Source organism: Anoplopoma fimbria, chromosome 2, assembly GCF_027596085.1.
Source record: "Anoplopoma fimbria isolate UVic2021 breed Golden Eagle Sablefish chromosome 2, Afim_UVic_2022, whole genome shotgun sequence".
Taxonomy (NCBI): Eukaryota; Metazoa; Chordata; class Actinopteri; order Perciformes; family Anoplopomatidae; genus Anoplopoma; species Anoplopoma fimbria.
In genome coordinates, this window is record NC_072450.1 from 21,014,765 (window position 1) to 21,041,842 (window position 27,078).

Sequence of the window (27,078 nt, forward strand, 5' to 3'; positions counted from 1 at the left end):
GTGTCAGATTGAAAACAGATCTCAAGGAGGCCGAGCTTCCACATGTGTCAGCCATTACTGCAGACAACTCTAATTGGCTTTTTCTAAGTGCTGCATTGTGGCGCACACAAGGGGTCCTCAGGTGGAAATTTTGATATCATGTGCTGTGTGTCTCTCATCTGAACATTTGGCATTGTGTGCTGTGCACTTTGAACGTGACAAAACATGTTGCTGGGTAAATAACTCTAACCTGACACGCTTCTTGAGGAATTGAACAAAGCTGGGCGCCCACAGGGGAGCAAGAATGAGGAACAAATGTTGCCATAGGTCGTACATTTCTATTCAAATGTAGCGGGCACATTTTCCCTCTTTCATGTCTCCTGTTTGATGTTTGTTTCCCTTCTAACGGTTCCTAAGATATTATGCACGCTGTTCATGAAGATGAAGCCATAAAGTGTGCTGACATGTGCTTGGAGGCTTGGGAACATTACTGAATGTGTAATAATACCAGTCCTTTCATGCCTTAGTGAAACTTTTCAGCATCTGTCAAAGGGGGCATTTATCACTTTAATCCCCACCTGGCACAAAGAATAAATGCGAGGATAAGTTACATATCCCCGCCATACAGCCACGCTCTCAAAGCAGATGAACAGGTGGTCATCTAGAGACGTCAAAGACAAACAGTAGGCAGAGTCCACACACTCACCTGCTCCTATTGTTCTGGGTGTTTGGTGCTCTGGGTGTGTTGTCAGGAATAAAGGCGTGTTTGCAGCGGTTATTGCAGGCTTTATCTTCCTGTTATCTCATGTTAAGTGATTTACGGTTATGGATAGAAGAACTGTCATACTTGGCCAGCCTTGACACTTAGTTTATTATGTGACACAGTTGGATGGTTTGGATCTATCTGGATTTCATTTAGAAATTAAATGATTTCAACAATAACATAAAGAAAAAGACACAAGATAAAAAGAAATGGCACTGTGCCCAGCCACCTCCTTGTGTTAGATCTTTTTTATAACCAAACCAGTCGTCAAAAAGTTGTCCAGGAGGCTCCAAAAAAGGCATATTTCATTCCAAAAATTCCTCCATATGTTGCTCTGCCCTCGCTCTATTATTCATGCTCATTGTGTTAACTCGCAAGCCGCTTTTTCATTAACTGCGAAATCCAGCAGTGCACATAAAATGCTTCTTCGCTGGATGTATAAAACAAGAACGAACCAATCAGTTGTCACATTTAGCCCTCTAGTAGATATAAGCCAGAGATGCTCCGCCAGTCCCACAGCAATTAAATGATTCATTGGCTTTATCGCATTTTGACAGGATGTTGATTGAGAGCATAAGCCATATTGATTGTCCTGATGGAAACAGGAAATCACAGAGATAGAAATAAAATCATTTGTTGTTCCCGGTGTGAGGATTCCCGGGGGAGCAGCATGCAATTGCACACTGTTGAGTGGCATTACCCCCAGCAACCTCCTCCCCTCCATTCCCTCCCCTATGGAGACCTGGAAGAGACGTCATCTGTGGTTGTTATGCTGCGAAATGACGCTGGCACTCTCTCCACCCCCTGCTACTGCAATATTACCCCTGTGGTCTGTTACGGAAGATGCAGCACTCCTCGTCTGCACCATTTCCAGCATGAAGTTTGACGCCTAACAGTAATCAGCCCTCCGCCTTCATTTCCGTCATGTGGAAGTGGAACCATTTGAGCGTGATGCTGATAATAATATCAGCCTAAATGCATCCTACACATAAAGCTCGTGACTGGCCTCGATCCCGTAAACCTACATGATTTTCTGTGCTGGGAAGCCTGACAGAGATTTCTTGTTATGTGAACCGAAACCTTAGCAATATTGAGGGGGTTACAAAGCTTGATAAATAGGCTTTTATTAACATTATTTAATTAAAATGTGATAATTAGCTCCTTATTCTTTGTCCTCATTGTTGTTTAATTAGTGAGGGGAAAAATACCCCCCATCTTCCCCGCAAACACATCCAAGCAAGCCCCTCCCCATGCCCTCCCCCTAACACACACACTCACACACTCTGGAGATGCACGTCACTGAGCTCGGGGAATGAGTGGCTCATTAAGAAGAAGGATGTGATATTCTGAATAGAGACTGTGAGACTCCCAGCACATCTATTTATAGACGAGATATCTCTATGGCAGTCACCGTGGTGTTGGCTAATTGCAGCCACGGCCCCTGATACCAATTAAGAATGAAACAAATGCTTTTAAGGTGGGCTCCTCCCTTACTGTAAAGGTCCTCATGTCCGTCCTGAGTGGAGGCAGAGTGTGTTTGCTCGCGGTGTTTTCCTGCATCAAGTTGGGACATACAGAGTGCAGTCAAAGCCTCGGTCAGGCTATTTTTAAATGAGCCCCTGTGGAAAGCGAGATCTAGATTTTCTTTTCATTATGGTTGCGTTTTAATCTCGGGCCGTTGGATGTCCACCATATCATTGATTCGCTGTGAGTCTTAGAGCTTCTGAAAGGTAAGGGACATATATGTGCTCGGGCAATGTATACATGCCGTATTTCAGACACACCTGGCTCCGTGCGGATCGCTTTCCCACCCCTCCCCTGGCAGCGCTTTGCTTCTCTTCTGAGTTTCTCCAGATTGGTACTTCACAGTGCAGTGAGGATGACACATCTCTCTGTCATTCAATTTCCGCATGACATCCTGTTAGTTCATACTGCAGTGCTCTCGCCATCCACCTACCAAAAGCAAACAGTGTCCCTCAACAAACTCCTGATGCCCGTACATGACTCTAAGGATTAGAATCAGACCCATCTGTCAACACAGACCAGTTTTTGAAATAAAAAGATAAATAATACTGCAGCAGCGGTGTTTGTCAGAGTTTGTAAGTGCTGTCCATGAGGGTTGATAATGGTGATTTTGTTACTGAGGTATTTGTCTAAGCCAAAAGATAATACATGAGCTCTTTCAACAAATGAAACCATATCCTTATGTCAACACATGCAGAGCCTTTCCTAATTTCCTGCCAGTTCACAGTTGACCCCCACGTGTTTGGAGCCCAATGTGCATCCATTTTTTTGCCACCAGTCAATTTATTGGTCAATATTTTATAAGATCTAATAACTTTCCTTAATTTACATAATGTTAAAAAATATGGATATCCGCCATGTCGTTTATAAAGTTTAAAACATAGGGGAAGGTCTGAGGTTTCAAAACTGACAAGACAACACAATGATTCAGGTAGTGAGGGATGAATGACTGGTTTGTTCATTATATCCCTGTTCTAAGTTCTAGAAACACAATGCACAGTTTAACACACCTGTAAAAAAGAGCTCGTGAATAATAACAAGCCTGTTAGGATGAACTGACATCTATTTGTGTGATCTTATCTTTGTAATCATCAATCTCTTTGATGCTCAGCACAGCTTTTGGGCACGGCTGCCAACAAATAAAAATCTAAGCCAGACCTCACATAGGAACAGAGTGATTACAGTTTGCAAACATTTTGAAAACACTGATGACAGCGCCAATATCAGTTGAATAAAAAAAAAATAAAAAAAGGTTCTGTGATTATTCCAAAGCAACTGGCTCTCTTTTGGCTCGCAAAGAAAGAGTAGATGATGTTAATAAGAAGAAAGGCTTACATGGTGCGTTATGGATCAAGAATAGGCTAACTTCATTGAAAATGCTCTTTGACTAACAGTTTTGTTCTCTCTTCTCTCTCCTCCTCCTCCTCCTCCTCCTCCTCCTCCTCCCCCCCTTGTTTTCTGTCTTTTTCTCCCCCTTCCAGTTCCACCAGGTTAGAAGAGTGATGACCATCCTGTTCCTTACTATGGTTATTTCATACTTCAGTTGCATGAGAGCTGCGCCCCTGAGAGACGCCCCGGGCATGCGGGGCCATCGGACGGAAGGCTACTTGGGCGCCGCTGCGACGGCCACACGGGGCCACGGGACTCCACAGAGTGGTGGCGGGCCAGGCCAGCGCGGGGAACTGCCCTCGCTCACAGACACCTTTGAGCAGGTGATAGAGGAGCTGCTGGAGGTGGAGGGAGAGGCGGCACAGCTGGGACAGGGGCCTGATAAGAGCCAGGGAGGCGGGGGCCCATCCTCTTTGGTCACCGCAGAGACCAAGGATGTCGACCTGTACGACTCGCGGGTGATGATCAGCAACCAAGTGCCTTTGGAGCCGCCGTTGCTCTTTCTTCTGGAGGAATACAAAAACTATCTGGATGCCGCTAACATGTCCATGAGGGTGCGGCGACACTCCGATCCCTCGCGGCGTGGAGAGCTCAGTGTGTGTGACAGTATTAGCCAGTGGGTGACAGCTGTGGATAAAAAGACGGCAATAGACATGTCTGGGCAGACAGTTACCGTCATGGAAAAGGTCCCTGTCCCCAATGGCCAACTGAAGCAATACTTTTATGAGACCAAATGCAACCCCATGGGGTACACGAAGGAGGGCTGCAGAGGAATAGACAAGCGGCATTATAATTCCCAATGCAGGACAACCCAGTCCTACGTGCGAGCTCTTACCATGGATAGCAAAAAGAAGATTGGCTGGCGGTTTATAAGGATAGACACTTCATGTGTATGCACATTGACCATTAAAAGAGGGAGATAGTGTATAAAATGTATAGATTTTATTGAAGAGTTTAAAAAAGAGAATAAAGAGAAAATATCTATTTGTATATATACATAACAGGGTAAATTATTCCGTCAAATGAAAATTTTATGGACTGCATGTAAAAAAAGATGAAGTTTATACAGTAAAAGTGATACTACAGTCTATTTATTGAACATATTCATGACCTTGTAAACAATTAAAAAAAATCTGATCAGTCATTTGCGCCCAGTTTAAATTACTATATCACATCCCTCAAGACATTGTGATTTGTTTACGTTGCCAAGAATTAGAAAATGAAGGAAAAAAAAAAACAGGCAAGGAATGAGAGAGGACAGTTCCATCTTCAAAAAGCTTGCATGCTGCTTCAATTGTGAATTGAGAAATTCTCCACTTACAAAAAAGGATACAATGCTGACCAAGAAATATTCCGTTTACATATTCAGCAGAAAACAATTTTCCTCTCAAGTAATTTATCTGTTTACTGTTCTAAACTTCTCAAGGTAATGTTGGACTTACATACTATGTCAAGGTGCTGTTGTCAAAGCTTTGCTGTTTATTTTTTTATCCCCACCAGAGGAAAAGATATATATAAAAAAGAGTTTTTATATATATATATATATATATATATATATATATATATATATATATATATATATATATATATATATATATATATATATATAAAATATATTCATTGACATGTTTCTGGGTTAATATTATTCATTTTGTATGTTGTGAAGTTGTTTGCAATATTAAACTGAAATATTTGAAGAAATAAAAATATAGGCAACTGAAAAACAAAATCAATGTCGATAAAGTTTCAACAGTGCATTTCCGAGCAGGATAAACTTTACTATACAGACAGGAAGGCGGGGAGGAAGGAAGGCATGGCACACACATACATGCTCATGCACTTCCACGAATTTGCTGCCAGCAAAAACAACCAAATAAAAATCATGCATAACCAGGATGCTGGATAAATTTTTAAAAAATGCAAGAAATGATCATATTTTCAGTAGCGGAGGAGTCAATGCATTCGGTTACATTCAATTAGTTGTTACTCCAGCTGCACATGTAATATTTCACAATCACAAGAACTTAGTATATAGTATGAGTAGGCTCAGTTTTGACAGTGACACATACATTTGTATACATTAAAAAGATACACCTGATATGACATGGTCATCTAATCTTTAAACCTTCTACAAAAGAAAATTCACCCAGATTTGATGCAGCAGTACATTTACTGTGATCAGAAGGAAAAAGCCTGGTATTGTATCTGGATTAAAGACTCCTGCAACTTCAAATCTCCAGCAAATATAACTAATAGTAAGCATTACATAGTCAGAACCCATGCTTTCCATGTCCAGATGCCATAGTTTAAGGTCATAGAAGGGTAACAGTTGAACATGTTCAACTTTTCATCTTAATATCATCAATCACGTCCTTAGTCACCCATAATGTGACATACTTTGGTAAGAGAAGACACTCATATAAAAAAGCAGATAAAAAGCTTCTTCGTAGGCTTCAATAATGTCATAATTTTGGTTTACATGTGATCCCAACTCCCTCACTTTACTTCTTCGTCATCAACCGAAAGGTAAGTGTGACCTCTGAAGAGAACCGTATCCAGCATTTTGAGATTGTGAGAACAAATTGCTGCAAAGAGAAAACTTTTTCCACAAATCAAGGAGCAGATGTACCACTTTCTTCTTTATTTGTTCCGGATCATCCAGAGGAGGCTGATGAAGATGCCGTGAGTAACTTTATTTATTCAGAAGCTTAGAACAAATAGAGAGTCTCTACACCACCTCTGGGGAAGATGTCAAGCATGCAGTATTTCTCTCAAATTATCCATTTTCATGAATCACCCATTTTCATGGCTGCAAAAACCAAGTAGGAATTAAAAGAGTATTTAGTTATCCTACAGGAAGTCAAGCAGTCGTTGTGCCTTGCTTTTCACAGAAAATCCATCCTAGAATTTGAAGGATTAAATACAATTTAATCAACGTGTCTGAGCACTAACACATTTCCAGCTTACGGGGCAATGAATCAAACCTTTTGCCATGTATTACAGACAAGGTATCCTGAGCTGCACCATCTATCATGAGTAGGAGCCTGGAGCTGTTTTCAGTAATAGAAACTGCCATCCACTAATCAAAGTGACTCTGTAATGACCAGTTGTCTTTGAGTCAGAATGAAGCCAATATTGTCTTTTGTGATTACAAAACATGCATGTGAATAGATTTGACAGTATGATTTAGCATTTGTTTAACCCAGAGATGTTTCCGAAGCTTAAAGACAAAACAATGAAATATTTTTTACAAGAAAAAAACAATGAGCCTTTTGTATTAAAAAAAGACAGTAAATACTGCTGCTCCACTACATTCGAGTGTGTTGTGCCTCTTGACAAAACCCTTATCAGTTATGTCACAGCAGGTGTATTTCATCAGCTGTCAAAGGCAAACACTTTTTGTGTCACCACTGGGGTGTGGTCAGGAGTGAATCATGCTTGAAAGTTTCAGCCCACAGGGAGCGGTGCGGCAGCAGTTTCCTGCAGATCTATGGACTGGAGTCTCAATATGTGCTGCAACCAGTGGAGGGCAGCAGAGAGAATAATCCTGCTAGGTGTCAAGAAATAGCCAAAGAACATTCTGGTAGTTTCTGGATATTATGTATTAATCCCTTGAGCTATAAGCATCCATGTATAGGTGCAGCACACTTGTTAAATAAATGATGCACTAACACACAGATTATTGTTTAATGGTGAAATGGGTCTGGGATCATAGTGGGCAACTTTTTTCTGGATGCTGCAAGGAGACCTACATTGGGCTAAACCCAGTACTAAAGGTCCATATTCTCATGTAAGCATTACACAAGACTTACACAACATAAACCCTAAACTTAAAATGAAACCTGAATCATCCATCATTCAGACTGGGAATCAACTCAAAAAATTAGATCAACTAATTAGAAAATTAGAACTAAGCCATGCGCCATTAATAAATATAAATGTACAGCATTACATAAATACTCAACTACCTTTAGATTGTTTGAAAATAAAACACTGACCTATTGTCATTAGTTGGGGACGATGCCTTTAGTGGCGGCTCCGAGCATCCAGTTACTACGTGAAACAAGATGATTGGGTGGTACTGAGTTGTCCCATTTCCGAGTATCACCTGAACGCGTCACGACACTGGCAGCTAGCCTAGCCGGCTAACTTGGCTAATCTCATTTATCGTGTCGTCTAAGCGCACGTAACGTCAGCCCAGGATTACCACATTTCGTTTCCCATATATCCAGTGTTCAACGCCAAATATACCTGACATTAAATAAGACACTTCTGTCGAGGATGGCATCGCTTGGGGAGCCCGTGCGGTTGGAGAGAGGTGAAGTTAATTGGCTAGCTGGCGATGGCTAAGACATGTTGTGATCCATGGCAGCGTTAGCCTAGCCTAGCCTAGCCTAGCCTAGCCTAGCTTAGCTTAGCCAAATGGAGCTGGAGATTGTCTTTGATCGGTGCTTTCTTGTCCTGCTGATGGCCAGTGTTTATGACTGTGATTATTTGATTGTTTTCCAGTCACTGAGCGATAGTTGTACTGCTAAACGTGTTTACCTAGCTAACCAGCTAACCAGCAGCCACAGCATGCAGGGAGGACAGAGCCCAGCTGGTTGTTAAAGGTCTCAATGCACCAGTGTTGCTTGGTTGAGGCTACATGCAGCTTATTTGCACCAGCTTGATCATCAGCGAGATATTTACATTGGAGACTTTTTTTCTATCATCAGTCTGTCTTTTAATCATGCTCATGCACTGTTTTTTATTTATTTAAACAAGCCCCAACACATGTATGTTAATGTTCACTGAGACTGAAGGAAAGGTTACACACATGTAAACAATCTCTGAGCCTTTTGGGGAAACTGGGATGTTGCAGGAAGTCATAGCTGATGATCCAATCAGACGTTACAGGTTAAAGGTCTCAATGCACCAGTGTTGCTTGGTTGAGGCCACATGCAGCTTGATCATCATCAGCAAAAATAAGCAGGAGATATTTACATTGCAGACTTTTTTTCTGTCATCAGTCTGGCTTTTAATCATGCTCATGCACTGTTTTTTATTTATTTAAACAAGCCCCAACACTACTGAAGGAAGACTGAAGGAAAAGTTATAAACAATCTCTGAGCCTTTTGGGGAAACTGGGATGTTGCAGGAAGTCATGGCTGATGATTCAATCAGATGTTACAGATTCACAGAATAATGACTCTGCTTCAGTCTTTAGTTGGGAACAGTATAAACTCTTAATGCAAAAATTAAACCGAATATTAGAGGAGAAATTATTATTGTAATCTCACATGGATATTTATTTTGACAGAGCAGAGCCGATGATAATATTTGCCCCATCTCTCTGTGGTGGTGGTAGAGGCAATTACTCATTTGTGAAACACATATTTACTGATATGTTTTCTTTGAAATATTTTTTATTTATCGTTTATTAAGAGCGCTGTAATCCAAGACCAGCTTCCTCAAAGGGACAAAGTATTTATGACCAGAACAAATGTAGTTCAAGTCAAGTTAAATTCAATCTCAGACTAATTAGAGAAAGGTTAACTGACAGAAATGATCCGTTAATAAGTTTAGGCATTCATTCAGTTGTAACAACAAGCATTTGCTGAGCTTATTCATAATTTCTTGCTTTTTAGTATTACATTGGTACAGATTTAGAACTGACATTAACACAGAAAACAGTGATTTTTGAATGTCTAAATTTACAGATATTAATAAAAACCTTGACGGTGGTGTATGTGTGTTCTTGTTGACAGATATTAACCGTGCTGTTGAACTGCTTGATAAGCTCCAAAGGACGGGAGAAGTGCCTCCCCAGAAGCTGCAGGCGCTGCAGAGGGTCTTACAGAGTGAATTCTGTAACGCTGTCAGAGAAGTGAGACCCTTTTCTCTTTTATTATTTCTAGAATACTTAATTGTGAGGTGACATTAGTTCACTTTTCTTCTCTGGTGTTAAACTAATGCGTTTTAAAAACAGGGTTTGGTTGGATCACTCTGTGTTCACCATTTGTAAATGTGGCAGCTGTTGCTGGGTTGTGACAAAATATTTTCCAACAATGTCTCTTCAGGTTTATGAACATGTTTATGAAACAGTGGACATCAACAGCACTCCTGAGGTCAGGGCCAACGCCACAGCTAAGGTATACCCAAGTCAAGTACCATTTAATACAAAAGCATCTTTTTCTCATTTTATTTTCAGACCATTTGTTTCTTAATGTTGCTCTAGTTGAACACTTCACATCGCATGTGGAGTGCGAGAAACACAATGCTTTTGCAATGATTGAATAACACCACTTTAATCATTTTTAGGCAACTGTGGCAGCTTTTGCAGCAAGTGAGGGACACTCACATCCACGTGTGGTGGAACTGCCCAAGACAGAAGAGGGTCTTGGTTTCAATATAATGGGTGGAAAGGAGCAAAACTCCCCAATATATATCTCACGGATCATCCCAGGAGGCATTGCTGACCGCCATGGAGGCCTGAAGAGAGGCGACCAGCTTCTCTCTGTTAACGGAGTGGTACGTTCAATTCACAGGATCAACACTTACTCCAGGATGTAAAAAGTGAAGCTTTAACACGACGCGCTCTTCAGCTGATCTTTTTGTAAACGGGGCTTTATTATTCACCTAGTGACAAACTTTAAACTTTAGCTATTAGGGCAGATTAACCATTTAAAATCTTATAGGTACTCTATGCTTCAAGTCAGGTCATTTTTATAGCTCAATATCATAAATGACAAATTCCTTCAAATCATCATAAATCACAAATTCCTTCACAATATCATGAATCACAAATTTGCCTCAAAGGTCTTTAAAATCTGCACAGCCAAGGACACCCTAAATCCTTAGACTGTCTCCAAAGCTCAGCTCTGCTTCTTTAGCATATAACTGAGAGTTGAACTACAACTTGTAACTTTTCATGCGTTTAGTATACTTGCCACCAAAGTTATACAGAGATGTGTTGTCATCATCATGTTGGTAATGGTTTGGTTATTTTCAACATTCCCCTTGCACGTAAAGTAGCGCAAAGCAGCTATCAGAAGAGCTGCATCCTAAAGGTACCCAGGAGAGTGTTTTTCAGTATTGCTATGGAGCAATGATTTTAGGAGTTGGTCCTTGATTTGTCAGCGGGGATACTCAAGCATTCCCTCGTGTATGTAGGTAAAGCGTACTCAGTCGTTCCCAGGGTTTTCTATTTTAAACTAATCGACAGTTGGTGGTTGTAATAATCATAGCCAATAAAGCGCCAACAAAGGCAGGGGAGAAGACTGCTAGAAAAGCAACTATGGATGTAAATAATAAGTGTTTCAAATTCTTCTCAGAGTTGGCTCTAAGAATTGTTTATGAGGAAATGAATTGCATTCAACACGTTTTATAGGCTTCAGGGATACACGCAGTGTGTTTTATTGAAAAACAATGAATTTAAACAGTTATTTTTAAAATAATCCACAGGGCAGCACTCTGCAGATGTGCTTAGTTATTTTAAAATTCCAGGATCAGCCAATAACAATCATCCAATTGATTTTGTTTATTGCTCAATTTAATCTCTCATTAAAATATCCAAATTACGAATGTTTATATGGTAAGTTGAACCAGGCTGCCAAACCTTATGATAGGTTTATGGTCTCTCCAATTCCTATAGAGCATGGAGGTTATCGTTTCTTCCATAGGTTACGACATAACTATATAACCGCTATATATTGCTTTTTGGATTATGAAGCTATAAAAAACGGTGGACTTTACTATAGTTGTTATGCCTCTTTGTGATAAAGTCTTACAGTCTGTTTCTGTGTTTTACCCAGAGTGTGGAAGGTGAGCACCACGAGAAAGCTGTGGAACTCCTCAAAGCAGCTCAGGGCACAGTGAAGCTGGTAGTAAGGTACACCCCCAAAGTCCTAGAGGAGATGGAGTCACGCTTTGAGAAAATGAGGTCGGCGAAGCGCCGGCAACAGAACAACTACCCCCAGTAGGATTTATCTGTGTTGATGCCCAGCTCCCACGTCTCTCCTCTTCTAGCCTTCTGGCCATGTATTCTGGTCTCGTTATTTTTTTTTTAATCTCCCTGCCCCAAAAAACGCTTCACAAACACACTCAAGTTTGTAGTTTTAGTTCCTACTCACATACTGTATATTGTGCTTCTATCCTTTTCTGTAGCAATTTTAATATTTGCCATTGTAACACTGGACACTACAACTCTAGACAAACATTATAACGATCATGATTGTCAGCGTAGGTGGTCACTCACACGTGTGCATTATTTTTGAATTGACAACTTGAATGCAACTCTGAATGCTTTTGACACCAACTACACAATTCCTTCGACTGGAAAGGTAGTGTTTTTAAATCTTTTATCACAGCCACTACCAAGTGCCTCAGGGCAAACACATTTATCTTATGTACTGTGTTCACCGTTATGTTTTTCCTTTTAATGGTTAAAGTCAAGTACTGGTAATTAAATGCTTGTGGCAGGAATTACTAAATCCTTTGCATCTGTTATTCTTAAAGATTTGAATTTATAAATACATGGTAGGCTTATGTAGAAACCTTTTAATTGTGCAAACTCGGAAAAGGAGCAGTTTTATTTTTATAGCCGCTCTACAGGCATGTCAGGAGAAGGGAAGCTTTGGAGGAGATGATAAAAGATTTAATTATTTAAAAAGAGACAGCTGTATGCTGGATAATAAGGGAAAGCACTGAAAGGACACTTCAAAACAAAAGTGATGGATTATCTATTTTTCTCTGGGCTTACCTTTATAGTTTTCTAACGTCATACCACCCTATAAAAAGCTCAGCAGGCTCTGTAAGTGATGTAATGGGGTCTCAGCAACTTTTGAACTAAATTGCTGCCGCCACAGAGACTAACATTTCTACCTTTTAATAAAGTAATAAACCTTCATAAGCAAATACCTTGCTGTCAGCCTGACATTAGATAAAGGCTGTTCAGCTTCTGTTTAGTTTGTCTTGACATAAATCAGGAATGTACTATATGTCATGTTTTTCCTTTTTACCATGTACAGAACTTACTTAACATTTGTCTTTGGAATATCAAAAAATCTCTTTGGTCACAATAATGCCTGATGTGAGCTTTCGTCAATGTTTTGATGAATGAAATGACTGATGTTTTCATGGCTGATATACGGCTACTTCATGTTCAGATTTTCAACCGCGTTTAGGGGATTATGCTCCATTGGCATATTATTTTTCTTTCAGTTTTTAACAATTTGTTTCTGAAGTGAAACATTTACTTCATTTAAACTTTTTTTTTTTTTTTTTTTTTTTTTTTTTTATCCTGGTAGTCATTGACCTATTTAACTGGTTTTGGGATAAGATGTATAGAAAAATGTCTTGAAATTGAAATACCCATTTCTTTGAAGAGTACTCCCATAATTTCAATAATTTAGTAATACTTTAAAGCTGTTTCTGATCTGCATGTCACAACAGATTTATTTCTGTGACTTTTTATTATTATTCTTTAATCATCACTAACAGTCAGATTTGCTCCATTAAAGCCAACAATTTATTGGCACCTATGAACTTTGTATGTAATATACAAACTGCACAATATTTGAAAAATAAGAATGATATCACAAACATTTTGTTACTGAATACTGCCAAACAGTTAAGTTTGTTCCTGACAGGCAGGTTTAAGCAGGTTAATGTCAAAACTGTCAATGACTCCAATTTACTGTATATGTAGACTTTCCTCCCATGTTTACAATACTTACAAAGTTTTTTTTTATAGTTTTAAAGTGTTTGCTGAATGCATGTTAATGAATATTAATGCTTTAAAAAAAACCTTTAATCATGAAGAAGCCCAAATCCTACACTTATGTCTACATGCAACATGTCAATCAAACAAGTCTGCAAGTCAAGGTTTTCTTTAAAACGTTTGATTATTCAAACACAAATGTGTATGAGACTTTTCTTGCTTTCCATGTGAGGTGAAAACTAAGAACATGTCAATATTAGTGGCTGTTAGAGGAACCAGTCTTTCAATGTGTGGGACAACAAAATATGGCCTGAACAAAATCAATTTTACAAAAGTGTTTTGTTTCCATGGTAGATGCAGTAAACCATATATATATATAAATAAAGCACAATGGGAGCTAGGCTTTGGCTGACCAAGCCCTCCTATAGTCCAGTCTCAGGATCAACACATCACATCATTGAGACAGTAAAGTAGTGAAGATAAATGTGATGTATCTCACTGATGGAGGGTTAGATGGATGGTGGATAAAGTAACAGAAACACATGGCGATGTATGAAAACGAGAAAACTTTGTTTTCAGTGTAGCCTCAGTCTCTTTGAATGGTGTCCTCAACTGTTGTCCTCTCATGCTGAACCGTTCTTCAGAAATGACATCCCCTTTAATGCAGTGTAGTGTTAAATGGATATCCAGTTGAGTCGTCATCGACATGACATTATTGTGTTAATTCAACAGCTGTGCAGATTTTGTGACAAATGCATCTGAAATGACTGCCTGTGTAGCTGCTTTGGTGATGTAGTTACTTCTTCAATGGGTGTTTTTGTTATGTTATCCACCATCTCTTAACATACAGTAAGGGAGCTAAACAATATTTTTTAATAATTGGAACTAAAATGGCAGTTGTTTGCTTAAGTAAACTTTATAGCAAACAAATCCCTCTTTTAGTTTCTTACTTTGTTTGTCACAGTCCCTACATAGTGTCCATAGTTACCATCCACGTCAACTTAAAGTCTGCTGTTCCTTTAAATGTGAGGTTTTATCTTCACTACACAAGTCAGTCGAAGGTATCTTTACCGGATTGTACGTTACTTTAATATTGGAAGACAAAAATGATGATACACATGGAGCACACAGCCTGGTTCTATTCTGGTGGGTGTGCTCTCTGTAATCCATAACTCCTTTAATAAAAATGCTGAATTTTGGGACAAAGTATAATATAAAACAAAGGCACTGCAAAAACTGAATGCAAAATCAGTTATCTATGCAAAGTCATTTAAACAACTTTGGAAATATCCTGTAATGGTGCAAAATATTTGTAATTTTATTGCGGAATGTTATTGGAAATTACTGCTTTTAGGCTGTGTGGACAAATGCCTCAGTTTGGGAAACGCTGCACTTAGACACATTGGAGTTAAATTGTCTTACGAGACATTTACAATGTTTGTAACTTTCTCATATTGATCACTGTCAAGCAGTTGCAGTGAAAGTCTCCATTTGAAATAAGCCTTGCTATCTAATTAATGATTGTCAGGAAACAAGCAGAAGAATAGGCTTATGTGAAGGTGTGGTTAGCAATAGACCGTTCCATAGGCTACTGTGAGCATACTTATTGTTTTGGGGCAGAACATTTAGCAGGAGAGCCTGGTTGTACATAGAAGTCGAAATGTCTTAATATAATGTATTAATTGTCTTTTATCTAACATTAGCTAGCTAGAATCACTGCTTACACACATGAATAGTAAATCAGGAAACAATGTAATGAGACTTGGTATTGATATTGCACAGTCACACTCTCCACTGAATGTCACTGACCATTGTCTGACTTGGTTGCAAAATTTTGTGAAGTACCTTTCAACTTTATACCAGTTTTCCTTGTCCATGTATTGGAATGGTCAATAGAGTATTTTTTATAATAGCTTTCTTTTGATATTTTTCTCAATTTTTATAAGTGATTTTCCTAAAAACAAATACCGGGAATAATTGGTACTTCCATTTTGACTGTGTACCAGGGCCATATCAGCAAAGTCTCTCTTAAAGCAGCACTGTTGGACTGAGATCTCCTGAATGTGTGAACTTCACAATAGAGATGAACTGTCCTACATCAGCACCTCTTTTCTGAGATCTGAACTGATTTTTCTTTTCTTCCTAGTACCAAGACCAAACTTGCAACATTTGTCAAAACTTTGATAATGTTTTGAAATATTTCAGTCCGTGCTTGTTTAGGAATATTACCTGTATGCTGTGTTGTGTTATTTTGTGTTTGGTTTCTTACCCAGTTTACTGTGTTGCATTGATGTGAAATGTAAAATGTTGTGATGTAGAATAAAATAACAGTTGGACTAAAGAATAAATAAACTGCTTAAATATTTGACTTATGAAGATATTTTGAACGCTGATCATTTATTTTTAGGCTCATTAACATTGGGAACAACCACCAAAGGCAATCAAAAGCAGAACGAGGACACTTGTGATCACATCCCTTCATAAACAATAACATGTTTATGGGCATGTCTCTTTAACTGAGGTTATGTTCCGAACATGTAAGACATGTCTGTTCTTATAGAAGACGCAATTACAGGCTGCAAAATAGTCTTCGATCTTCATGATAGTTGTCATGTCTGACACACACTGCAAGTGGTAGATGTTTTATAGAAAATCAGCACAATGAGAATGCACACAACACACAGTCAGAGCTCTTTTTGATGTAGATTGAAATGTTACATTTTTGCTGTCAAATACTGTTGGAGGAATAGAAAGGTGCAGGTAGGCAATGAGTCAACATTTTTGCACTGCGTCTAATTGCCTGAGGGCCATCAGAAGATATTATTAATATCTCAAAGTCAATGTTTTTTTTAAAACTGTTTTTTGATTAGATGCCTGTAATTACTGTTCCGTGGTTAGCACAAGCTTAAGAGATTTATACATGTTTCCCTTAAGATATAGAAAAGGTCAGTTAATACCCCCTTACAGCAGTGTGAATCATGTGTATCCATGTTATTGGTTTATTTGACAGTGATTGGGACCTTTAAATATGGCCTTTTTACCCCTTGTCTTTGTTGTACAGGTACAATTTCAAGGACATTTTGTTTTAATAACATTTGAATATAGCTACAGAGTTAAATAAAAAACAAAAAAGTCACATAATAATATAAAAAAAGACATGAACACAACAACAAAAAATCTTGAAAAGAAAAATCTTGAAGTTAAAATGCCACATTCAGATAAATATATCTTGTATTTCACTGCTTTTTTGTATTTTGGTGTTTTAATAGAAATATAATAAACATTTACATCAACAACAAAGACTCTGGTGGTTTATTTTTGTAATATAATTCTACATATTATGTATGAAACCATTTACAGCGAGCTCAATGTGTATATTCATATTGAGTTTATTGCAGTGTAATATCGTTACAATCACAGTTGCAACGTTCAGATGGAGGCTGCTTCTTTCAAAGCAGGTAAACATTCATCCTTAAACTAGAACAGGGTGCACTTCCCTCTCTTGAACAGCAGGTGGCGGTTTACCCGTTTTCTGCCTTTTATTAAAAACGAAGAAGAAGAAGGTTCCTTCCGCCTTCGTCGTCTGACGTAACTTCCTTTCTGTCCGTGCTAACCTCGAAGTGAACACGCGCTCACCGCCTAGCTCAAGTGAGTGTCTTTTAAACATATAAAAAACGGATTTATCACGTAACCAACACGCGTGCTATTGATATAAATAAGTAAACCATAAACTCCAGCGGCTAAAACCCGTTAGAAAGACTCATCTTAGAGACATTTATTCATTTTCACCATAGGCGGCTGCGCTGGCTCTCCTCGGCTCATGTTGGGCTGAGGAGAGCCGCCACATGGCTGTAAACACCGTCATGTTCATTTTACGCGTTTTAAACTAACGTGTGTCTGAGAAAAATCCCTGTTTTCACTACAAAGAGTGTGTGCTATATACTGTAGAGTTAACTGTGTGAACGCCGTCTCATGGTTTCAATAGATGCTCATATTTGGTACCCAGTCTTATCTTCATTAGAGAGACGGCACCACCCTGTGTAGTGACTTAAAGTGACTTATTGTTATTCCTCAAGAGTTTTGTTGTTGCAATCTAGCTGATTTTAAATAAAGTGTAGCTTTAAGTAAAAAGTAAAAACCTTCAAGTTTACAGAGTGTGCTGCTTGACAGTCTTACTGTCTTACTGTCACAGAGTAGATGGTTTGATCAGAAATGTTTGTAGCTGGCAACAAGAAGAGCTTAGTCTGTTTTATTCCAAGAGGTAACTCTAAGGACAGTTCCTTAATTTGGTACATGTCTCATTCATGGTTAATGTTGATAGTCAATCTATTGATTTAATAAGTCTAAATATGTAGTAAGAATTTCATAAATGTGTGATTTTTTTTATTTTATTGTATAAGCACAGATGTTACTTTAATTAGATTGAAAAGTGACCAAACATTTACATGTTTTGTTGTTTCTGCTCACTGTTTAAACCTGGTTATTGTTTTTGCAGAATGCGTTACGTTGCTGCTTACCTGCTCGCTGCCCTCGGAGGCAATGGCAACCCTGCGGCCAAGGACATCAAGAAGATCCTAGAAAGTGTTGGCATTGAGGCCGATGACACACGCATGAGCAAGGTACAGAGCATCCTCCACTTACCAGTTTGTCTGATGGGTTGGCAGCAGGTCTTTTACCAGCGGCTAGTCATTGCCTTTGAGATGTTCACAAATGTAATTTCTCTCAACAGGTCATTTCTGAGCTCACAGGCAAGAATGTGGAAGAGGTGATCGCCACAGGTGAGTGTTTGTCAGTGTGTTTGTGTAGCTATGAATTTTGAAATCAGTACAGTTTTTTTTTTTTACCGCCATTGCTATAAAATTAGTGTGTGATAGCTCTTTGAATCAGAATTTTGTATTTAATAGCAGGTGGAGGAAACATGTTAATTTCAATTAGCTACGATTAAACAAGCTGTCAGAGTGTCAATGTTCTCACTTGAGCTTATGTCTGCCAACTTGTCTCCTCAGGTTACGGTAAACTGGCCAGCGTGCCAGCAGGTGGTGCTGTAGCCGCTGTTGCCTCTTCTGCGGCTCCTGGCTCAGGTGGAGCTGCTGCCCCCGCAGGTAAACTTTGCAGCTTAGCACCTTGTTTGTCACCATTAATGGCACTTGGCACACAGTGCCTGTGCCTTCACCTTGTATGTTAATATGATTAAATACAGCCAAATCAGTTAGTCATCACTGGTTTTTGGTTGAATCAAATTTGACAAATGGACATAGTTTTAACTTGACATAATGTATCTGTTGGGAAGAAGTCACCTATGTAATCTGTCAACAATATTTTTTATGCCAGGGTTTTAAGCAAGGTCATTTTGGATAAATGTCTTACTTTTCATATTTGATAGAGAAGGATGTGACTTCACATTTATACAATTTGTCATGTAAGGACATCAATGTTAATAAAGTAATATTTTGCACTAGCTATTTAAATGTGTTATGGTGACTATAGCAGGAAATAATATGGAGTGCTTTTTGTTTTGCAGCTGAGGAGAAGAAGGAAGAGAAGAAAGATGAGTCTGAGGAGTCCGATGACGACATGGGATTCGGCCTGTTCGACTAAACTTTTCCAAATATGAATAAAATTTATAAAAAACACCAAACTGTTTGAATTTCTTTTCCGGAAATGAATGTTACTAGATTATGCACATTCAGCACTACTACAAGTAATTGTGCTGTTACACACCAGAATAACTACTGAACTTGTAACTGGTTGACTCGTTCATGTAATTGAGCCTAAATATCAGCAGATTGCACTGATGTGTTTTGCACCATATACACAAGTAAAGAAGACATGGTGGACCTCTTTAATGCACTGTTTAAAACATTTTTTAATTATCCATGCTATATGTTGATCTGTACGGCAGACGATGGCCATGCTAACACTAGCATTATTTAATGCTATGGTAAAAAATCTAACGTGCGGGTGCCCTGTAGTCATTTCTATGTCTGGGTTCAGGTGATGGAGCGCCAAATGCATTTCAAGCAAACTGGCTTTGAACTAAAGACTAATAAGAATAATTTAAGGACTCACTATTTACAAAAATATATGTAGTCTTACGGGTTGCCTAGAAAAATCCATTTACAAATGCATTCATAAGAATCAAAGGAAAAACATTGTTTATTACAAAAGACATCCAACTAATGAATGTAAGTGAAATCTGAGGTTTTAAGTGTGAACTGGAATCAGTAACAGATAAAGAGCAAAGAAAACCTTTGACTGTTAGGTTTAACTCAGGTCTAACCATGGGTACATGCCAAGTCTCTTAAACTGCCTCCTCGATTCCCTCACTTGCGTCGTTTCCTTGCGTCTTAGTCCCGCCCACCAGGGATGCATGGAGAGACGCGAGGAGAGAGGAAACGAGGAAATGTGTTTTAAGAGACATGAGACGTCCTTTCCTCTGAAGCGTCACGTGAAGCGACGTCTGTTTCTGATGACGGCGGATCAGCTGATCAGCTGTCAGTCTGCTCTAACAGCTGGAGAGACTTTGGATTTTATGTCTGCACACATGATCACTGTACTAATATTAATAATGACACAAAGTAATCATCACTGTACTAATATTAATAATGACACAAAGTAATCATCACTGTACTAATATTAATAATGAAACAAAGTCATCACTGCCAGAGTAGAAATGTATTTCTATCTGCAGCCTGTTACCTGTTTAACAAACTGCACAAAGTAATCATCACTGAGTATTTAAACTGTGTTCTGTGTATTTAAACTGTGTTCTGTGTATTTATACTGTGTTCTTAGTATTTATACTATGTGTATTTATACTGTGTTGTCAGTATTTATACTGTGTTCTGTGTATTTATACTGTGTTCTTAGTATTTATACTGTGTTCTGTGTATTTATACTGTGTTCTTAGTATTTATACTGTGTTCTGTGTATTTATACTGTGTTCTTAGTATTTATACTATGTTCTTAGTATTTATACTGTGTTCTCAGTATTTATACTGTGTTCTTAGTATTTATACTATGTTCTTAGTATTTATACTGTGTTCTGTGTATTTATACTGTGTTCTTAGTATTTATACTGTGTTCTTAGTATTTATACTGTGTTCTTAGTATTTATACTGTGTTCTGTGTATTTATACTGTGTTCTTAGTATTTATACTGTGTTCTGTGTATTTATACTGTGTTCTTAGTATTGATACTGTGTTCTGTGTCCTGCTCATAAGGACCGATTTCTACCGGTGAAATGCGTTTGTCTTATTTATGAATTATTAACGTCTGTATGTTTTGAAATTGGGATTGTGAAGTCATTATTAAATAATCCAGAATATGATTATGTTTTCTCCTAAACACTGGAATTAATTGATTAGGCTCAATGTTTCGGGGTAAATTGTTATTACATAACTCATCAACCTGACAATCAATTATTAGCCTCATATGAATGAATGGAAATGAAGATAAATGATGTAAAAGTGTTTCTACAGACAGGCATCCTCGCTCCTCGCTGCTGTAATAAGAGCTTTGGGACGGCCGGCAAAATGGCGGCGCAGAACGACTTCCGGTTCAAGCGAGGAGACGACAAATAAGAGACTTGGCATGCACCCAATGTCATATGCCCAATGTCACCATGTGCCTTCAGTTAATGTGGTTCAAAGGTCAACATCCTGGATGTCAATTATTTACAAAAGCATCGAAACCCAATAAATAACATTCATTTTAAGCACTTCCTCCTCTTATTACTATCATCCCATGGTGTCTTACAAAACCATTTCAATAAAGCAGACAATGACAGAGTTACTAAAATCACACTTAATGTATACTCTTACAGCCGTCATTAGCCTGTGAGTAAATGCCATTGGTATATCTGATACATCGATCTGGGCGTGACATAAAACTTATCTTACAAAAAGTAGTGTCCTGTTCAAGGCAAAAAACAACCCTTTATTTTACTGTGTTATTCATAGTATATATTGTTAAATATAGTAAAGTGTGATTCGCTTTATTTTCTAAGCCAACTTCACTTTGTCACCCCCACCCTAACTAAACCTAAACACACTCAATCAAGTGTAAACTGTTAAGACATATATTGATCTCTGAGTACAGCATATAGAGCCAAAGTCCCGCCCACCCATGAACCTGCCAGAATTTAGTTTAGGAATATGTACAACAGGACTCGTTTTCAAAACAGGGCTGGAAATCAGGTAATAATGCACAATATCTGTGTATATTGTGCTTTTGTTTATGGACATTGTCCAAGAAGAATTACAATTAATCAGATTACCACAAACCAACTGGGCAACTGCCCGGCGACAGTTGCCCAGTTGGTAATCTGTTTGGTAATCTAGCCTTGTCAAAGTCAGAACAAGTTTAAGATACACTTTTACACTATGAATGTTGAAAATGGGAATCTACACAGTATGTCTCAATCTGCCAATTAGTCATGCGTGTGACTATAAGACTTACTTAATCCCCAATTTTTGGAGTTTTCCAATGAGCTGGTTCATGTTGTGTTCAAAGCTGAGTCAGCATGGTAGCTACGTGTGTTTTTCCATGTTGTAAGTCTGAGGATAGAGGAAGTTGTATGCTGTAGATTTTGTTCAGCCACTGCTCTAATATGAACTTGTGAGTTTTGGCTTTACAAATAAACAAGGTTGGCCTATTTTAGCATTTATCTGTTGGATTGTTAAATATATAAAGTATTATATGTCAGTCATCAATCAGATGTTTTCAATGAATAATCTTTAACAGCAAGTAATATAACTTTAGCTTTCAGATACATCTGGTCGAGTCAAAAGTGTAATATCTTCCTCAAGGAATATAAACATGGCGGAAGAAGTACCCAGAACCTTTACCTACATTAAAGCAGCAATACTGCTGTGTAGAAATACACATTAATACTGTATAAGCAAAAATACAGTAAGTAGTATTAATTATTAGCATCAAAATATACCTAACCTATCACCAGTACAAACGTATCAAAGGTACTTATTATGCTAGATGGCTCATTTCATAACAATACATACAGTACCAGTCAAAAGTTTGGACACACCTTCTCATTCAATGGTTTTTCTTTATTTTTATTTGTTTCTACATTGTAGATTAATATTAAAGACATCCAAACAATGAAGGAACACATATGGAATTATGTGGTAAACAAACAAATGCTCAACAAACCAGAATATGTTTAATATTTTAGATTCTTCAAAGTATGCTCCATACTAATGGATTATGATTATTGTAGCCTTATGTGTAAAGTGAATCACACTTTACTTCATAATTTTAATCTGCTAAGTAATTATAACTAAAACATTAAAATCCAGGAAGTGAAGTAAAAAGAACAATACCTTCCGTATTTGAGTAGAAGTATATAGTAGCAGAACATGGATCTACTCAAATAAAGAAAATTAGATTACAATTGTACTTGAGTAGTTACTTTCCACCAAGACTGGTGAAGTAGACACATGCAGTACCAGTCAAAAGTTTGGACACACCTTCTCATTCAACTACTTTGAAGAATCTAAAATATAAAACATATTCTGGTTTGTTGAGCATTTGTTTGTTTACCACATAATTCCATATGTGTTCCTTCATAGTTTGGATGTCTTCAATACTAATCTACAATGTAGAAAAGAATAAAAATAAAAATAAAGAAAAAACATTTAATGAGTCCAAGATGTGTCCAAACTTTTGACTGGTACTGTATTATTCTAATGGATTATGATTATTGTAGCCTTATGTGTAAAGTGAATCACACTTTACTTCATCATTTTAATCTGCTAAGTAATTATAACTAAAACATTAAAATCCATGAAGTGAAGTAAAAAGAACAATATTTCCTTCCGTATTTGAAGAAGAATCTAAAATATAAAACATATTCTGGTTTGTTGAGCATTTGTTTGTTTACCACATAATTCCATATGTGTTCCTTCATAGTTTGGATGTCTTTAATATTAATCTACAATGTAGAAACAAAGAAAAAGAAAGAAAAACCATTGAATGATAAGGTGTGTCCAAACTTGTGACTGGTACATTTACATTACATTACATTACATTACAGTCATTTAGCAGACGCTTTTATCCAAAGCGATTTACAGGAAGTGTATTCAACATAGGTATTCAAGAGAACTACTGGTACTGTACAGTAGCATAAAAAACAAAAAACAAATACTCAAGCGTCACAAAATTTCCCCTAAATAATAAAAAAACAAAACTCTGAATTCTTAGAAGTTACAGGTCACGTGGCCCCGCCTCCAGGCCCCGCCCTCTTCCCGGCAGTGACGTCACGGCCCCTCGCCTCTCTTATCAGTCGGTCGTCTCGTCAGCGGACAGTGAAGGTTACCTGCTTCAACAGTGCTTGAACGGCAACCTTTCAACTGTCTTAAAACAAACGAATAATCACCTCGATCGCTCAGAACATACTTGATAACCATCGAGTCACATTTAATTTACCTGGAAACATCAGCCAGTTCAGACGTCTTGAACACGTTTGTTTTGTCCGGACGATCTCCTCACACGAAGACCCGCCGCTGAACAATTTGGTGAGAATCCGTCTGTAAGCTCCGTGTTTCCTCGTGTGTTTGTTTCCCAGGTCGGTGTTGGTCCAGCGGGGTCCGGTGAGGTCGGTACCGGGGTGTTGTTGATCTCCTGGCCGCCTCTGCAGACGCGCCAGTGCGGCCTTGGCGCAGCGTCTCCTCCCTCTGCGGGGCGTCAGTGTCTTCAGTGCCAGGCATTGCACACAACAACAACATCAACATAACAAACACAACTGGGAGCTTAAGCAGACCCAAAGCTCCCCTAATCTGTATTTACATGCAACATTATAGCTGTTAAAAGAAACCAGCTGGTGTGTTTATATGATTTTATTGCATTGTTAGGTTTTATTTCTATCACAAGATTTTTCTTTACATAAAAATGAACCTGCGTCAAACCCCGTGGTACTGATGTAATGATCAGATCTGGTGCAGTATGCTTTGTGTAAGTGATACCTCAGATTAAGGTTGGGCCCATCGATTGGCATATCTTTTTTTTTTTTTTTTTTTTTTTTTTTTTTTTTTTTTTAATGTAAATTGTTTGTTCAGGTCTGAATATTGCTTCACAACAACAGATGGATTTATTTGGTAAAATAATTGAAGTTGATCTTCAGTTTTCGTATTTAAAGAAATCCTATAATACAAAGCAGTGCACCTACTGAGTCAGATTCTTACCCAACTTAAAATTATTTTCTCTGTGAAGAAAGACAGATTTGGCACGATCAACAGATTATCAAAATGCTCATTAATTTACTGAAAATACACTACTCGTTTTGACTTTAATTGTGATTTATACCAAATGTACTTATCAAACATGTCCTATGTTACTCCACATGTTTATGAGTCGTATGATTTTGGGTCTTGATTGTGTGTCTAGTAAGGGTTTTGTTGGCTGTCTTTCAGAACCATGAGTTCCCAGGTGAGACAGAACTTCCACCAGGACTGCGAGGCTGCAATCAACAGGCAGATCAACCTGGAGCTGTATGCCTCCTATGTCTACCTGTCTATGGTGAGAGTCCAATAGAGAAAAGTGTTCAGGCAATAAAAAAACAGCAGAGTGAAGAAATATGGGTGGAAAGCCCAGAGTGGAACATCTGATGACAGTTATTACTTAGCATAAGAGGAACTGTGTATACCAGTTATACCAGTATCCGTTATTAAGTGATTATTATTATTCATTTAACCAGACTGTATTGTGGTTGTGTAACTCGGGTTTGATGTGTTGCCGAGAAACAAAACAAAGGTTGAAGTTCCTTTTAGAGTTTATTTACAGAGACGGGGCATGGAGTGCATTGCCTGACCTTAAAAAATTGTGCCTCACTTAAAAGCACAGCTTTCACCTATCCATCCCACACGTATCGTATTGTAATGTAGGGTTGGATGGAAGCTACTGTTGGAATATTATTTTCGTTTAAAGTTGAATTTTAGAATATTAAACTCTGTTAAGATCTGTGTGTAATTATCTTGGCAGCTAGGTATTTCTGTGTTGCGTTTCAGCCACATTTAACTTTAACTTTATTGTTTCACCTGAAGAAAATGTCTCGTTATTAAAACACCAACATTCACCTCTTTTCTCCTCACAGGGATACTACTTTGACCGGGATGATCAGGCATTGAACAACTTTGCCAAGTTCTTCCGTAATCAGTCGCACGAGGAGCGTGAGCATGCTGAAAAGCTAATGAAACTACAGAACCAGAGGGGGGGGAGGATCTTCCTTCAAGATGTCAAGGTACAAGCTCATGTTTGATCTAATGTGTTTTTTGTGAAAATGAATTAGTAGTATGTGTGTTTTTAACTTGAGCACTGGGTGTAAAATGTACTGTTGGTGGACTACTGATAACGCATGTTGGGAGGGCAATATAAGGCCAAAAAGATACTAAGGGTGTGAGTGTGCTGCGCTGCTTATCTTTCGACGACACACAAACTACCCGTTGAACGTTAAACTGCAATCCCGCTCTGAAATATTCAGACAGATCGTTGTCTGGGTCGGGTTGTTTGACTTCGACCTCTCATTAATAAGTGTCTCACTTTTCTCCCGACCTGCTTTGTATTGCAGAAGCCAGAGAGGGATGAGTGGGGCAGTGGAGTTGAGGCCCTTGAATGTGCCCTGCAGCTTGAGAAGAGCGTGAACCAGTCCCTGCTGGACTTGCACAAGCTCTGCTCTGACCACAATGACCCACATGTGAGTATTGAATCGTGGCTTGGCAGTTGCAAAGCACCTTGAACAGTGCAGCTCGGGTGTTTTAAAGCAAACCTACTATGCAGCAGACTAGACTTTTTCTGTTTTCATCAATGTTCAGTACAAGTTCTTTTAATGTCTAGTGGATTTGACATATCTATAACTCACTAATGGTTGCAAAAAACACGGCTATGTGATCGTACCTTCAGAATAGAATCATCACAAAAGTGTCAAATATCAACTCGTGTTCATTTTAAAATATTTCAGCAGGTAAATGAAAACTAAACAGAGACAATTTTGCCATATTAGGGATTCTTGCAGTTCAATTCAGTGCGTTTCAGCTCTAATGTGATTTAACTCTCTTTCATTCAGTTGTGCGATTTCATCGAGACACACTACCTGGACGAGCAGGTGAAGTCCATCAAAGAGCTGGCAGACTGGGTGACCAATCTGCGCCGCATGGGAGCTCCTCAGAACGGCATGGCCGAGTACCTGTTCGACAAACACACCCTGGGCAAAGAAAGCAGCTAAATCACATCTACTAACGCTTTCTATATGTGTTTATTTGTATCTTGCTTTCAATCATTCTGCAAATATAAAGCCAGCTGCATGGTACTGGCAAGTCATTTAAACCTCTTATATTACTTGCGTTGTTATTGCCATTTACTCGACATTAAAGTTACTTCACTAATCCCAGAGCTGTGAGCTATTACATTCAAAGCCCACTCTTGTATCTTGCACTTCTCTCTCTGCTGTCAGCTTACCAGCCAATGACTATCTACATCATTACCATGTATTAGCTGTGTTTTATCCCAGGAGCTGTTAATGAAACCAAATAAACCGAACCCTCTGGATTCTGATAAGTCTCATTTTTTTAATGTTGTCCCAATGTCAAAAACAGAACCCCATTTGAAAAGTCTAAATTGAGCTCTGTTTCTACAGAACGGCAAAACTCTTCCACTGACAGAAATGGGTAAAAATGGTACTAAATATCTGTTTCACTTCCATTACCAGTGA

The 27,078-nt window shown here is 38.4% G+C and overlaps 4 protein-coding genes across 5 annotated transcripts; all 4 read left to right on the plus strand.

The window, feature by feature from the left end:
- Positions 1-158: 158 nt before the first annotated feature.
- LOC129101670 (ferritin, heavy subunit) lies at positions 159-26,924 on the plus strand. 2 transcript variants are annotated; one of them, XM_054611582.1, is made up of 5 exons: positions 159-169; positions 24,785-24,890; positions 25,465-25,611; positions 25,939-26,064; positions 26,434-26,924. In XM_054611582.1, the coding sequence occupies exons 2-5, from the start codon at positions 24,789-24,791 to the stop codon at positions 26,590-26,592; spliced, it is 534 nt and encodes a 177-aa protein (XP_054467557.1). In that variant the 5' UTR covers positions 159-169; positions 24,785-24,788; the 3' UTR covers positions 26,593-26,924. The 2 variants fall into 2 exon arrangements, with proteins under 2 accessions (XP_054467557.1, XP_054467550.1); XM_054611575.1 differs by lacking the exon at positions 159-169 and adding an exon at positions 23,645-23,890.
- bdnf (brain-derived neurotrophic factor) lies at positions 3,751-4,578 on the plus strand. Its single transcript, XM_054611604.1, has one exon. The coding sequence runs from the start codon at positions 3,769-3,771 to the stop codon at positions 4,576-4,578; it is 810 nt and encodes a 269-aa protein (XP_054467579.1). The 5' UTR covers positions 3,751-3,768.
- lin7c (lin-7 homolog C (C. elegans)) lies at positions 7,768-12,907 on the plus strand. The gene is made up of 5 exons (XM_054611563.1): positions 7,768-7,973; positions 9,403-9,521; positions 9,715-9,786; positions 9,956-10,165; positions 11,449-12,907. Exons 1-5 carry the CDS (start codon positions 7,937-7,939, stop codon positions 11,614-11,616), a joined length of 606 nt encoding a protein of 201 aa, XP_054467538.1. The 5' UTR covers positions 7,768-7,936; the 3' UTR covers positions 11,617-12,907.
- rplp2l (ribosomal protein, large P2, like) lies at positions 16,893-18,993 on the plus strand. Its single transcript, XM_054611593.1, has 5 exons — positions 16,893-17,003; positions 17,851-17,974; positions 18,085-18,133; positions 18,362-18,457; positions 18,877-18,993. Exons 2-5 carry the CDS (start codon positions 17,852-17,854, stop codon positions 18,951-18,953), a joined length of 345 nt encoding a protein of 114 aa, XP_054467568.1. The 5' UTR covers positions 16,893-17,003; position 17,851; the 3' UTR covers positions 18,954-18,993.
- Positions 26,925-27,078: the final 154 nt, after the last annotated feature.